The sequence below is a fragment of the Chiloscyllium plagiosum genome, chromosome 30 (genome assembly GCF_004010195.1).
Source record: "Chiloscyllium plagiosum isolate BGI_BamShark_2017 chromosome 30, ASM401019v2, whole genome shotgun sequence".
In the NCBI taxonomy this organism is placed as follows: domain Eukaryota; kingdom Metazoa; phylum Chordata; class Chondrichthyes; order Orectolobiformes; family Hemiscylliidae; genus Chiloscyllium; species Chiloscyllium plagiosum.
In genome coordinates, this window is record NC_057739.1 from 44,661,751 (window position 1) to 44,675,365 (window position 13,615).

General features: G+C 48.3%; 1 protein-coding gene across 1 annotated transcript in view; it reads right to left on the reverse strand.

Annotated features, from left to right (window-relative positions):
* Positions 1 to 5,555: 5,555 nt before the first annotated feature.
* Positions 5,556 to 13,615, reverse strand: part of gtf3c5 (general transcription factor IIIC, polypeptide 5) — a 43,250-nt gene continuing 35,190 nt past the window's right edge. The window contains exons 7-11 of the mRNA XM_043720600.1: positions 12,843 to 12,923; positions 11,324 to 11,421; positions 10,882 to 10,964; positions 7,492 to 7,634; positions 5,556 to 6,820 (exon numbers count right to left, since the gene is read on the reverse strand). Coding sequence (XP_043576535.1) covers positions 6,672 to 6,820; positions 7,492 to 7,634; positions 10,882 to 10,964; positions 11,324 to 11,421; positions 12,843 to 12,923 — 554 coding nt within the window. The 3' untranslated portion in view covers positions 5,556 to 6,671. The remainder of the gene's footprint in view (positions 6,821 to 7,491; positions 7,635 to 10,881; positions 10,965 to 11,323; positions 11,422 to 12,842; positions 12,924 to 13,615) is intronic.

The following is a 13,615-nucleotide window of genomic DNA, read 5'->3' on the forward strand; positions in this document are numbered from 1 at the left end:
TTCTGCTCCTATATTACAGGGAAAATGACTAAACACATCTTAATGTCTCCTGCTCACTCACAGAGAAATGCAAACCAATTGAATCAGATTTTCTTTCTTCACTCTTGAGACAGCTGCCTCTTGTCAATGTCGCTCATCTCCAGAACCTCATTCAAATTGGACCTCTGACATCAAATCAAACAGGTAAGAAGACAAAAACGACAGGCTGTCTAGCACAGGCAGGTGTCAAAGATACATTAAAATTTACCTTGCAAAGCTCAGGAAGACAACAGGCCCCATTAACCCATTGACATTAAAGCAAAATGACATTTAAATGAGGCAATTTGCTGCCTAAGTGGCCAGTGTTAACCGTCAGCTCCAACCATGGTGAATCCAACAGGCTTTCTGCTATAAATCACAGCTTGAAGATGTGCCTTGTTCATGTACACACAAGATGGCAGTGAAAGAGCTAAAAGATTGGAACGGAATGAGCTGTACCCTGGGACACACTTGAGAAAAAAAAACCTTTGTGGCATCTTTCACTGGTTACTAGATACATTGAACTGTCGGGAAATGTTGCTTTTTCAGGTTTGGCTCAGTGTGTGATTCTCACTTCCATCTAAGACCATAGACATAGGAGCAGAAATTAGGCCATTCAGCCCATCGAGTCTGCTCTGCCATTCAATCATGGCTGATGTGTTTCTCAATCCAATTCTCCTGCTTTCTCCCCATAACCTTGATATATTTTTGTGTGCTGTCTATACTTTATAGAGCTAACTTCCGGAAGGTATTATGGACTGCACTTTTAGACTTACTATGCACCATCCCATTTCCCAATGACCGAAGAGGTGGTGGTGAGTTCCGAACCGGTGTTGTTCCACTACTTGCTAACAGATTCTGTTTCAGCAATCAATATTGTAAGTAGGAGTCTGTCTTCTTTACAACTTTTATACAGGTTAACAAATATTGGGAAATGCTGAACTGGTAACTGAACTGGTAAGTGCTTTTATCTCTAGGAAAGGGAGTTCAAGGTGTTAGCACATAGAGGTCTTTAAAATTATGAAATTAATTTGATAAGAGCAGACATACAAATGTTTTCACTTGACAGGAAGCCAAAACCAGGGGCTGTAAATCTGAAGCAAAACAGAAAATGGCAGAGACTGGCAGTGTCTATGAGGAGAGAGACAGAGTTAATGCTTAAGAGTCCAATATGACTTCTTTAGAACTCCTGACCTGTTGACCTTTTCTAGCGCTTTGTTTTATTTCAGATTTCCAGCATCTGCAGTATTTCACTTTTATTTAAGGTCATAAGTTGAAGTGTTCCAAATATATCCAAAGGGGGATTCAGGAAAAACATCTTCACCAGAGTGTGGGAGAAGGTGCTACACTCTCTGAAATAAAATGCTTTTTAAAAAAATTCACTCATGGAACATGGGCAATATTACCCATCTCTAGTTGCCCCTTGAGAAGGTGGGGGTGAACTGCCTTCTTGAACCGTCGCAGTCAACATGCTGTTGGCTAACCCTCAATGCCCTTCGAAAGGGAATTCCAGGATTTTTACCGAGTGACAGTGAAGGATCGGTGATATATTTCCAAGTCAGGATGGTGAGTGGCTTGGAGGGGAACTTGCAGGGGCGGCATTTAGAAAGACAGATTTCTCTTTGTGTAAGGTGTCTCCAAAGTGGCCACTGGCCATTACGTGGATGAAGCCACTTATTTGTTGTCAGCAAGCCTCAGGGCCAGATGTAGCATTTGTTGTCCAGGGAGTGAACTGCCAGAGCAGCCAGTAACAGGCCAGACTACTATTCCCATGAAATAGTGGAAACAGAGGAAGGTGAAATGATGACACAAGGAACAGGTCCTTTGAAATAAGTCCGACAGCCTCCACAGTGTGTGCAAGTTATTTAAATTAGCAGTACACACAAATCAGGAACACCCCACACAGACCCTTCCTTGCTATCCAGGGCTGATCTGATTACTCCACATTCCCCACCTACTCCGATAACCTTTCACCTCCTCATGTAACAAGAATTGCCCTACTTTTGCCTTAAAAATAATCAGGGGGATGTGAGATATTGGTTGCTGCCCACTGGAAGTAGCCAGCATCATTTAACCCAGTGAATGCTTCCTGTCGGCAAAGAATTTGTGCAGTAGATGTGGGGACAAAACAATTTTGGTTGTCCTTATAGAGGTTTACAAAATTATGAGGGGCATGGATAGGGTAAATAGGCAAAGTTTTTTCCCTGGGGTCGGGGAGTCCAGAACTAGAGGGCTTAGGTTTAGGGTGAGAGGGGAAAAATATAAAAGACACCTAAGGGGCAACATTTTCACACAAGAGTGTGGTGCATGTTTGGAATGAGCTGCCAGAGGAAGTGGTGGAGGCTGGTACAATTACAACATTTAAGAGGCATTTGGATGGGTATATGAATAGGAAGGGTTTGGAAGGATATGGGCCAGGTGGGACTAGATTGGATTGGGATATCTGGTCGGCATGGACAGGTTGAAACCGAAGGGTCTGTTTCCATGCTGTACATCTCTATGACTGGAATTTGGTTTCAGTAAGGACTGAAGTGACAGCAAGCACCTTGCTTTTCTCTGTTTAAATAGTGTTCCCGGGGGAAAGTAGAGCATCAAATGTTCTTGATGGAATCTATAATTTTGAGAATGCTCAACAGGAGTATTGTCTAACAACAGTAATTGGCAACAGCGTTCACAACTAGTCGAGGTGTTCAACCTGTCTGCCAGGTTATGGCAGTGTTAAGGATATGCACAAGAAAAATTGGGGTTCTGCCTGATCACTTGGGTAAAGAGGCACAAATTAACCAGCATTGCTAAATACAGATTAAAACCAAATAAGAACCCTAATAGAACTGCAAATGAGGGAAATCTGAAACAAAAACAGGAATCACTGGAAAATCTCAGCAGGTCTGGCAGCAATTAGATTACTTTACAGTGTAGAAACAGGCCCTTCGGCCCAACAAGTCCACACCGACCCGCCGAAGCGAAACCCACCCATACCCCTACATTTATAAAACCAAATAAGAACCCTAATAGAACTGCAAATGGAAATCTGAAACAAAAACAGGAATCACTGGAAAATCTCAGCAGGTCTGGCAGCAATTGTGGAGAGAAATCAAAGTTAATGTTTCAGTTCCAGTGACCCTTCTTCAGAACTGATGGTAACTAGGAAAGGAATTGAACCCGGGTCTCTAGCGCTGTGAGGCAGCAGTGCTAACCACTGTGCCACCCTTGTGGAGAGAAATCAAAGTTAATGTTTCAGTTCCAGTGACCCTTCTTCAGAACTGATGGTAACTAGGAAAAAGATTTTTTTTATACAGAAGATAGGATGGGGAATAGGAGTAAACCGGAGATATAGCCCAAAAACAGAAAACAGTTGGACAAAGGAGTAGGTAAAGACAGTCTGGGTGAATGAATAGCTGCCAGTGGAATCTATTAGCTGTCAATGGGCTGTATTTAGTAGCAGCCCATGTGATGACAAGGCCTGGGGTGTGGGGTGTGTGCGGATTGAAAGCACTTATTTCTGATGTTTACAAAAGCTTGCTGTGTCTAAGTGCCTTATTGCAGTTCCCTTTACAACAGAGGCTGCACTTGGAAAGTAATTCTTTATTCATTCGTGGGAATATGAGTCAACACTGGGTGAACCCAGCATTTATTGCCCATCCCTAGTTGCCCCTTGAGAAGGTGGGGGTAAGATGCCTTCTTGAACTGCTGCAGTCTGTGGGCTGTAGCCCACAGTACCCTTAAGGAGGGAATTCCAGGATTTTGACCCAGCGACACTGAGGGAATGGCGATATATTTCCAAGTTGGAATGGTGAATGGCTTGGAGGAGGAGTTGCAGGAGGTGGTGTTCCCATTGGTTGTGCAGGTGATTAACAGGATTATAGAATCTTACAGTCCTAGAGGAGGATGTTTATAACTTGTCCCATGTGTGCCAACTCCAAAAAAAGCTACCCCAAAACCATCAGTGCAGATATGATGGGCCAAATGGCCTTCTTCCACACTAATAATTCTGCAAAGTTAGTCCACAAACCCGGAAAATTAAATTTAGAGGTGTGTCATATTTGCCTCTTTCGAAGCTGTCCTGAATTTAAGTTAATTAATCAGGGTGTGATTGAGGGTGAAGTTAATCCATCACTTCAACAAGCACAGCTGGTACAACATGTTCATTTTATTCTGTTCAGTTTATAAGGTAGGTACAGCTGCAGATCTCGATGGAATTGCTGACAGTTCTCATTTGAGGTTGGAAAAACACTCCAATTACATGAAAGCAGCATGAAAAAAATCATGCTACATAACCTTGTATAAGAAAAGCATCTCCCTTTCCCTGCAGTCCACGTCTGCTGCAAATAAACAGCTCCACAAATAACTCTCATTTGTCCAAGTAACCGTTTTAACAGCTGAGTGTTTCTCAGGCTTGAGATTAGTTTGAGTTCGGAGGTGCAGTCACCTGCTGCTTGCATGTTCCCTATTTCTCTTCAGTTGTCAGGTGCCCTTGGAACGCATTTGCCATCTTAGAACAGCAACACGTCCAGGGGAGGAGGTGGAAGAACGACAGAGTGAATTTAAATTTGATGAGAGTGTATCTCCCCTCTCATTATGTGTTGCTACTTCTGCACCCATCCAATCCCAGATCACACCACTTACCCACCCAGCTTCCCCCTTCCCTCGCCTCCCATCAGTCTCACAACTTGTCCTTAAAGTGTTGGCATTTAAAGCCTTTCCTCCCTATATTGACCTGAGCTCCAAGACAGTACTGTAATCCTGACCTGACACACTCAGAAACAGACCCAGTCAGTCCAGATACATCAACAAAGATGCAATCACACATCAAGGTCAAGGCCAGTCTTACTTCAAGGATAAAAAAACTGCTCAAAGCTTGCAGTCTCCTGGCACAGGGTGACCTCTACCTGCACAGGACAGCTGAGCTATCTGAGTCACACATAGTCCATGCAGTCAACAATCTCCAAATCAAACTACTGAGAGCTTCACCATCTGTGGACGTCTTTACGGGCATGTCAGGGGTATTATTGTGCAGAGTGTCTGCAATGCTCCAGACATTATGAATATGGACAGGCTGATGGACCAGTTTATGTTTTCCTGCCCAGCACATTGATATATTTGTACATAATGTCTTCCAGCAACAGGGTTTGCAAAGCGAAGACCAATTAAACATCAGCTACAAACAGGAGCACTACTGACGTTCTAACCAGTGAAGACTGTACAGAGGACTAAGAGGCTTCCCAGGACTGCCCCACCTACTGGTTTGCAGCATTACTGCAGGTGAATGGCAACAATCTCTGTTCCCAGAGTTTTTTTTAGATTAGATTACTTACAGTGTGGAAACAGGCCCTTCAGACCAACAAGTCCACACCGACCCTCCGAAGCGCAACCCATCCATACCCCTACATTTACCCCTTTACCTAACACTACGGGCAATTTAGCATGGCCAATTCACCTGACCTGCACATCTTTGGACTGTGGGAGGAAACCGGAGCACCCGGAGGAAACCCACACAGACACGGGGAGAACGTGCAAACTCCACACAGTCAGTCGCCTGAGTCAGGAATTGAACCCGGGTCTCTGGCGCTGTGAGGCAGCAGTGCTAACCACTGTGCCACCGTGCCGCCCAAACAGTTAGCTCTATTATCGCAGGCTCTTAAAGACAATCCTATGCAAGGCCCCAGAACTAGGTCAAGGTGGGAGAGGTGAGGACAAGGTGAGTTTGTAAATCTCTCATCACCAGGCAGACATACCCTCATTTCACATCAAATGCAAATATTATCACAACACCATTTGAAAGCAAAACTATATTTAACAAGAGAAAACAATGTTTTAAATGTCATCCTTTCAGAGGTTAGAGGCGAAAAGAGGTTTAATGGAAATGGCGCTCTCAGAGCAATAACCTGATGGTAATCACCCCTCTATCCTGGGAAGTCACCATCGCATCCCTTTTGGGATCAGGGTTTGAAGTGAGTCCAGGCTAAGGAGTTGGGTAGCTCATCTGTTGCATGTTAGAGTGGTCCCTACTGGAGTGTAATTGGCAATCCATCTGTTGTAGAACATACATGAGATATAGTAAAGGGCTCAAAATACATCAGAAATACTGGAACCAACGCTATGGACATCGGCTGGAGGCTGGTTCTGAGGTTGTTTGCAGAAAGGCAACAGGAATTCACAGCTGGAAGATTCAGATAATAATAACAGACAAAAGTTAATAACCTGCGCTCATTAGCCCTAACACCATGTGACAGGACCTGTTTGACACCCCATATTGAGACTGGGAAAAGTCTAATAAACTGCTGCACCAAGGAGTCAAAGAAATCACAAACCCTCCCAATGAATGTTACAGAGAGACAGACAATGCTACAATACAGCACAGTGACTCCACATCCCATCCCCAGTCAGTGGCACAACCGTGGTAAAGTTTTTGGCTGTCAAGGTGAAAGGCAAACAGGAGGCATGTGAATTTGTTGGCTGAACACCAGTAACCAACATGATCAGCAGCCTCTTTGCTCACTGGTTCCCCAACTGCAGGAGTCCCAGGCGGCTGTACACAGTGGCTGCAGGAATACCACCTTACTCCTCCAGGAAAGCAGAACAATCTGTCTAACAGAATCACCACCACTCCACTCTCCCTCCACGTCTCCAACGGCAGCTCCCGGTCACTCACGTCACAGGTAATCGAGAATTTCAGTCTCCATTTCATTTTCACTTCCTTCTGACGGTGGATACTCTTCCTCTTCATCCTCCTCATCCTCGGCAGATTCAGAATCTTCTCTCCCCTGTGTGACCAGTGGCTTCTTTTTTGAAGAGGATGAAACTAAACCCAAAATAAAGGAAAATCCCGTTATCAGGAATATGGAGTCAGTCAGTCAGTCTCACACAGTGGCTCCGGTGACAAACTATAACCTGTTCTTCTGACCACCCCACCGTGTTAACGGAGAGTGACCATTATCCAGGTCGTTCACAAACACAGCTGTTTGTAAAAGACCTTCACACAGGAATACTGACTCCCCTGCATCATGACCTGGGTGTGCAGTGAGAGAGGGACTCACTGAAATCCTTGTAGAGGGAGGAAGAGCATCATGCCCAGGTTACAGCCAAACTCAGACAGTGCGTTTCTGACAGTGTCAAAATTGAACAGATCTCACCGAACCCCGAAGGGTTTAGAGGGATATGGGGCAAATGAGACTAAATTAATTTAGTATATCAGGTCAGCATGGATGATTTGGACCAAAGGGTCTGTTTCCGTACTGTACATCTCTTTGACCGAAGGTATGGCACTGCAAGGGCAGGGGAACAATGCGCTGAGAAAGGTGCTGTCACTCTGGGAGGACAGGCACCATGCAACACACACAGGAGGTTTCGAGGAGTTGGTCACAGTTAGAGGGAAAATGGAGAAGGGCAACCAAGTGAACTAACCCCTTACTCTGAGGTGGTTAAACTGCACAGATTTCAGTACCCCTTTTTCAGCATGCTCACTGGCTTCACCTGCTTTGTTCTTGTGCCAGATTTCTTTAATCATGTTAGACATCCGGTCGCGGAGCTCATCGTTGGTTTTGGGCAGACACCATCCGTCCCGCTCAGTACATGTCGTCTCTCTGCCTTCATTGCGATGAATTATTTTTCTTAAACTGAAATGCCAGAAGGGAACAATTAGAACTGTTTCAAAAACAAAACAAACAGCTGGAAAAGCTCAGCAGGTCTGGCAGCATCTGTGGAGAGAAATCAGAGTTAATGTTTTGGGTCCAGTGACTCTTCCTCAGTTCTGATTTCTGACAGGTGTCTCACTGGAATTGCTGGCATTTGTTGCTTCCAATCCCTAACTGCCCCTGAACAAGCCCTTGCCCTTGGTTTGTTTGGCCATTTCAGAGGGCAGTTAAGAATGGATCACATTGCTGGAGTTACATGATGAGCAGACCCGTAAGGACGGCAGATTTCCAACCCTAAAGGATATTAGTGAACCAGATGAGATATTGAGACAATCAATGTGAAGTTTCTGGTCCCTGTCCCTGAGACTAGCTTTATATTCCAGATTTAATTCACGGACTACACATTCCACGAGCTGTCTTGATGAGATCTGAACATATGTCCTGGCTCATTGGCTTACCAGTCCAGCAATATTATCACTATGCCATCATCTCCCTGCAACTCTTAAGATACTCAGAATATGAAAAGGCGCTATATCAATTAAAGTTCTTTATTTTGCAGCAACCACTTTATTTCTACTGAGAAAGTTCACTGGAGGGTACAGTACAGATAGAGTTATCCAGACCTGAATGTGCAAACTGCAACCAGCAGAGCACATCTGATCCAGGTTCTGCAATTCAGCAACGGTGTTGCAGCTGTTACACGACACTGGTTAGGCCACTTTTGGAACACTGCGTTCACTTCTGCTCTCCCTGCTATAGGAAGGATGCTGTGAAACTTGAAAGGGTTCAGAAAAGGTTTACAGGGATGTTGCCAGGGTTGGAGGGTGAGTGATAGAGAGAAGCTGAATAGGCTACAGGGGGCAGGCTGAGGTTTATAAAATAATGAGGGACACGGATTGAGTAAATAAACAAGGTCTTTTTCCCAAGGGAGAGGAGTCCAAAACGAGAGGGCATACATTTAGGGCGAGAAGGATAAGATTTAAAAGGGACCTAAGGGGCAGCTTTTTCACGCAGAGGGTGATACGTGTATGGGATGAGCTGCCAGAGGAAGTGAAGGAGACTGGTACAATTACAGCATTTAAAAGGCATCTGGATGGGGACATGAATAAAAAGGGTTTAGAGGGATATAGGCCAAATGCCGGCAAATGAGACTAAATTAATTTAGGATATCAGGTCAGCATGGATGATTTAGACCAAAGGGTCTGTTTCCGTACTGTACATCTCTGACTCTCGTTTTCAAGTCGAGTCACGTCCGCACATTCCATCTATCTCTGCTAATACAGTATTGAAGTAGCACCGCACTGTCAGAGGATCAGTACTGAGGGAGTGCCGCACTGTCAGAGGATCAGTACTGAGAGGGTCAGTGCTGAGGGAGCGCCGCACTGTCGGAGGGTCAGTGCTGAGGGAGCGCCGCACTGTCGGAGGGTCAGTGCTGAGGGAGCGCCGCACTGTCGGAGGGTCAGTGCTGAGGGAGCGCCGCACTGTCGGAGGGTCAGTGCTGAGGGAGCGCCGCACTGTCGGAGGGTCAGTGCTGAGGGAGCGCCGCACTGTCGGAGGGTCAGTGCTGAGGGAGCGCCGCACTGTCGGAGGGTCAGTGCTGAGGGAGCGCCGCACTGTCGGAGGGTCAGTGCTGAGGGAGCGCCGCACTGTCGGAGGGTCAGTGCTGAGGGAGCGCCGCACTGTCGGAGGGTCAGTGCTGAGGGAGCGCCGCACTGTCGGAGGGTCAGTGCTGAGGGAGCGCCGCACTGTCGGAGGGTCAGTGCTGAGGGAGCGCCGCACTGTCGGAGGGTCAGTGCTGAGGGAGCGCCGCACTGTCGGAGGGTCAGTGCTGAGGGAGCGCCGCACTGTCGGAGGGTCAGTGCTGAGGGAGCGCCGCACTGTCGGAGGGTCAATGCTGCGGGAGCGCCGCACTGTCGGAGGGTCAATGCTGCGGGAGCGCCGCACTGTCGGAGGGTCAATGCTGCGGGAGCGCCGCACTGTCGGAGGGTCAATGCTGCGGGAGCGCCGCACTGTCGGAGGGTCAATGCTGCGGGAGCGCCGCACTGTCGGAGGGTCAATGCTGCGGGAGCGCCGCACTGTCGGAGGGTCAATGCTGCGGGAGCGCCGCACTGTCGGAGGGTCAATGCTGCGGGAGCGCCGCACTGTCGGAGGGTCAATGCTGCGGGAGCGCCGCACTGTCGGAGGGTCAATGCTGCGGGAGCGCCGCACTGTCGGAGGGTCAATGCTGCGGGAGCGCCGCACTGTCGGAGGGTCAATGCTGCGGGAGCGCCGCACTGTCGGAGGGTCAATGCTGCGGGAGCGCCGCACTGTCGGAGGGTCAATGCTGCGGGAGCGCCGCACTGTCGGAGGGTCAATGCTGCGGGAGCGCCGCACTGTCGGAGGGTCAATGCTGCGGGAGCGCCGCACTGTCGGAGGGTCAATGCTGCGGGAGCGCCGCACTGTCGGAGGGTCAATGCTGCGGGAGCGCCGCACTGTCGGAGGGTCAGTGCTGAGGGAGCGCCGCACTGTCGGAGGGTCAGTGCTGAGGGAGTGCCGCACTGTCGGAGGGTCAGTGCTGAGGGAGCGCCGCACTGTCGGAGGGTCAGTGCGGAGGGAGCGCTGCACTGTCGGCTGGTCAGTACTGAGGGAGCACCGCACTGTTGGAGGGTCAGTGCTGAGGGAACACCGCAGTATCAGAGGGTCAGTGTTGAGGGAGCGCCGCACTGTCGGAGGGTCAGTACTGAGGGAGCGCCGCACTGTGGGAGGGTCAGTGCTGAGGGAGCGCTGCACTGTCAGAGGGTCAGCGCTGAGGGAACACCGCAGTATCAGAGGGTCAGTGTTGAGGGAGCGCCGCACTGTCGGAGGGTCAGTGCTGAGGGAGCACCGCACTGCCAGAGGGTCAGTGCTGAGGGAGCACCGCACTGTTGGTGAATCAGTGCTGTGTAGTCAGACAGCAAGTACTGTGGGAGTCTCACATTATCAGAGGTGCCACCTTTCAAATGGAACTTTAAGCTGAAAATCTCCCTTTTTCTCAGATAGAGGTGAAGAGAAGTAGTATGTGAAGAGAAACTGGGTCTTTCTCCATTGTGTGATGGTCAATATTTATTCTTCAACCAGCTTAGCTGCACAACACTGAATGAGACCAAGCCTTTGAAACAAATGTGCTCAGTTTTTACCCTTCTCAATACATCCACAGTGCAGCAACTCCCAAAACTCTGCTCCCATTCCCCAGTTACTACCGAGTCATTACCTCTCTGCGTCCAGGTCACACAGCTGGTAAAACATCTGACGATAAGGAGGCAAAGTGTCCTCCCGGAATATGTAGGCCGACGGCTGGAATGACAAAAACAGCAGCAACAGGTCATCGACAGATTCACATTTTATAAAGTCCAGATTGGTTTAAATCGAGTCCTTGCTGAGACCGGGATTTTGGATTATTCAGACTAACACCCGAGTAGAGGGACTACTGGGGCCTCAAAGATATTGTGGCAGGAATAGCTAAAACATTGATAAAGGGACAGCAACAACAGGGGAAGGAGGAACGATTCAACCCATTATCAATAAGCCAGTGGTATTTACACGGAGCCGCCCCCTGACTTGCTTTAGCCCATGAACTCCCACCTCTGTAAGGTTTGTTCTGATAAAAGCACCCTTGTTACCCCAACAATAATAGACCTGTGTTGGAAACTTACTTTGAGTTTGTATCCAGATGATGTGAGTTTCTTCCTCTCTGGGACATTGGGAACTACTGAAGCTTTTCCCAAATCCTGAATACTCACAACCTGGGGGGCTAAGAGGTGGAGGAAGAGCATCAATTCTACACTCAGTCTGACTTAAATCATACAATTAATTCACACAAATATTGTCTCCACACCCTTTACACTACTCATGTTTGACAATGCAGCTACCTGGATCGGCCACACAGTCTTTTGGGTCTGTCAACAAGTCTGAACACATTCTTAATGATTCAGCCAAGTCAACTCTTCAAACAATCTCAATCAGCTGGTTGCAGTGTCTTACTGAGGAGATTCAGAGCGTAGCAGCTTTTAAAGAAATAGAAATGCTAGTTTACTTGGCTTTTAGTTTTTGACAAGTAATGCCCAAAGCTGGCAAATCCCACTAAACCCCAAATCTGTGAGGAGAGGGGACGGTTTCTCCCTGCAGGTCATGTATCCCCGTGAGCCAAGGGGACTGGTTCCTTCCCAGATCCCTGAAACCAGCCTATGGGACTCATGTACCAGCCCAGACTGAGGGGTATCCAGCCTGTTTACAGTGTGTATGACCTCCTCAGTGAGCAAAGAGCTAGCCAGAACTCGGGAAATCATGGAGTGCCTTCTCCTCAACACCAAACCCGTCTTTAAACTTCAAATGTACAAACATTGTTCATCTCTACATCGATGGTTGTCGGTGGTGACAGAGATGGGGAGGGACAATGTCACTGACGCATTTGAACAAATTTCCACATCCACTCTCTCTTTCCAATTCAACTATTTACACAGAGGGGGCTGTGACAGCAGTGACTGATCAGTTGACCAAGAACCTGATGATCTCAGCTCTCTGCCTGGGCAGCACCTCCATTGTCCAAACTGAAATGGCAGCAACTACGCAGCATGAAAGAACTCCTCAGAGAACAATGGGTCTTCAGCATGGGCAGTGGACACTGATTCACTCCACGTGAATCCAGACCCACAGTAATATGGCTGCCTCAAAAGTGCCGTCTGAAATGGCCAAGCAAACCGCTCAGTTCAAGGGGAGTGAAGGATGGGCTATAAATGCTTGTCAGTGGCAACCAAAGCCTATCAATCATTTGTAAAATGTTTGAAGGTTGGAGAAGGATTTCCATGAGGTACAGTGAAAGTATCCCTACCCTGGGCCAGAAACTACAGGCTCAGCAGAGATTTCTTAGATCCTCGACAAGCCCGGAGTGATTTGGGCTTTTGATTGAATTGTGTGGCCATTCCAAATAAGTCGGGACACACAAAGTATCACAAGTTGTGTGGATCACATTGTTTGGATAACAGGGTCTATCACAAAGTAACCTTCTGTTCTAAGTTCTGACCCTGTGTCAGAAAACTCTAAGTTCTGAAGAAGGGTCACTGGACCCGAAACGTTAACTCTGCTATCTCTCCACAGGTGGTGCCGGACCTGCTGAGTTTTCCCAGCAATTTCTGTGTGTTTCTATCAGCGCCGAGGCTTGTCTGTGTTCAGTACCTGGCTTGCTGATGGTGATGGGGAGACTGTAATTAAACGTGCTGCGCTTTGCCTTCACTGGCATGTCTGAGGGCATGTAACCTGCAAAAAAAAAAGATATTACATCAGCATTATTGTTGTTATATAAAAACAGTTCCAGATTCCAGTTCGATTGTTCTCCTCTACGCTATCACACAGTTCAGGACTCATCTCTGGTTCATGGCTAAGAGAGTGCCGCACTGTTGGGAGGGTCAGTGCTGAGGGAGTGCCACGCTTTCGGAGGGTCAGCGCTGAGGGAGTGCTGCACTGTCGGAGGGTCAGTGCTGAGCAAGCTCCACACTGTCGGAGGGTCAGCACTGAGGGAGTGCTACACTGTCGGAGGGTCAGTGATGAGCAAGCTCCACACTGTCGTAGGGTCAGTGCTGAGCAAGTTCCACACTGTCGGAGGGTCAGCGCTGAGGGGGCGCCGCACTGTTGGAGGGTCGGTGCTGAGGGAGCGCCGCACTGTCGGAGGGTCAGCGCTGAGGGGGCACCGCACTGTCGGAGCATGATTGCTGCACTGTTGGAACATCAGCGCTGAGGGAGTGCTGCACTGTTGGAGGGTCAGTGCCAAGGGAGTGGGGCACTGTTGGATGGTCAGTGCTGAGGGAGTGCCGCACTGTTGGAGGGTCAGTACTGAGGGAGCACCACACTGTTGGAGGGTCAGTGCTGAGGGAGCGCCGCACTGTCGGAGGGTCAGCGCTGAGGGGGCACCGCACTGTTGGAGGGTCGGTGCTGAGGGAGCGCCGCACTGT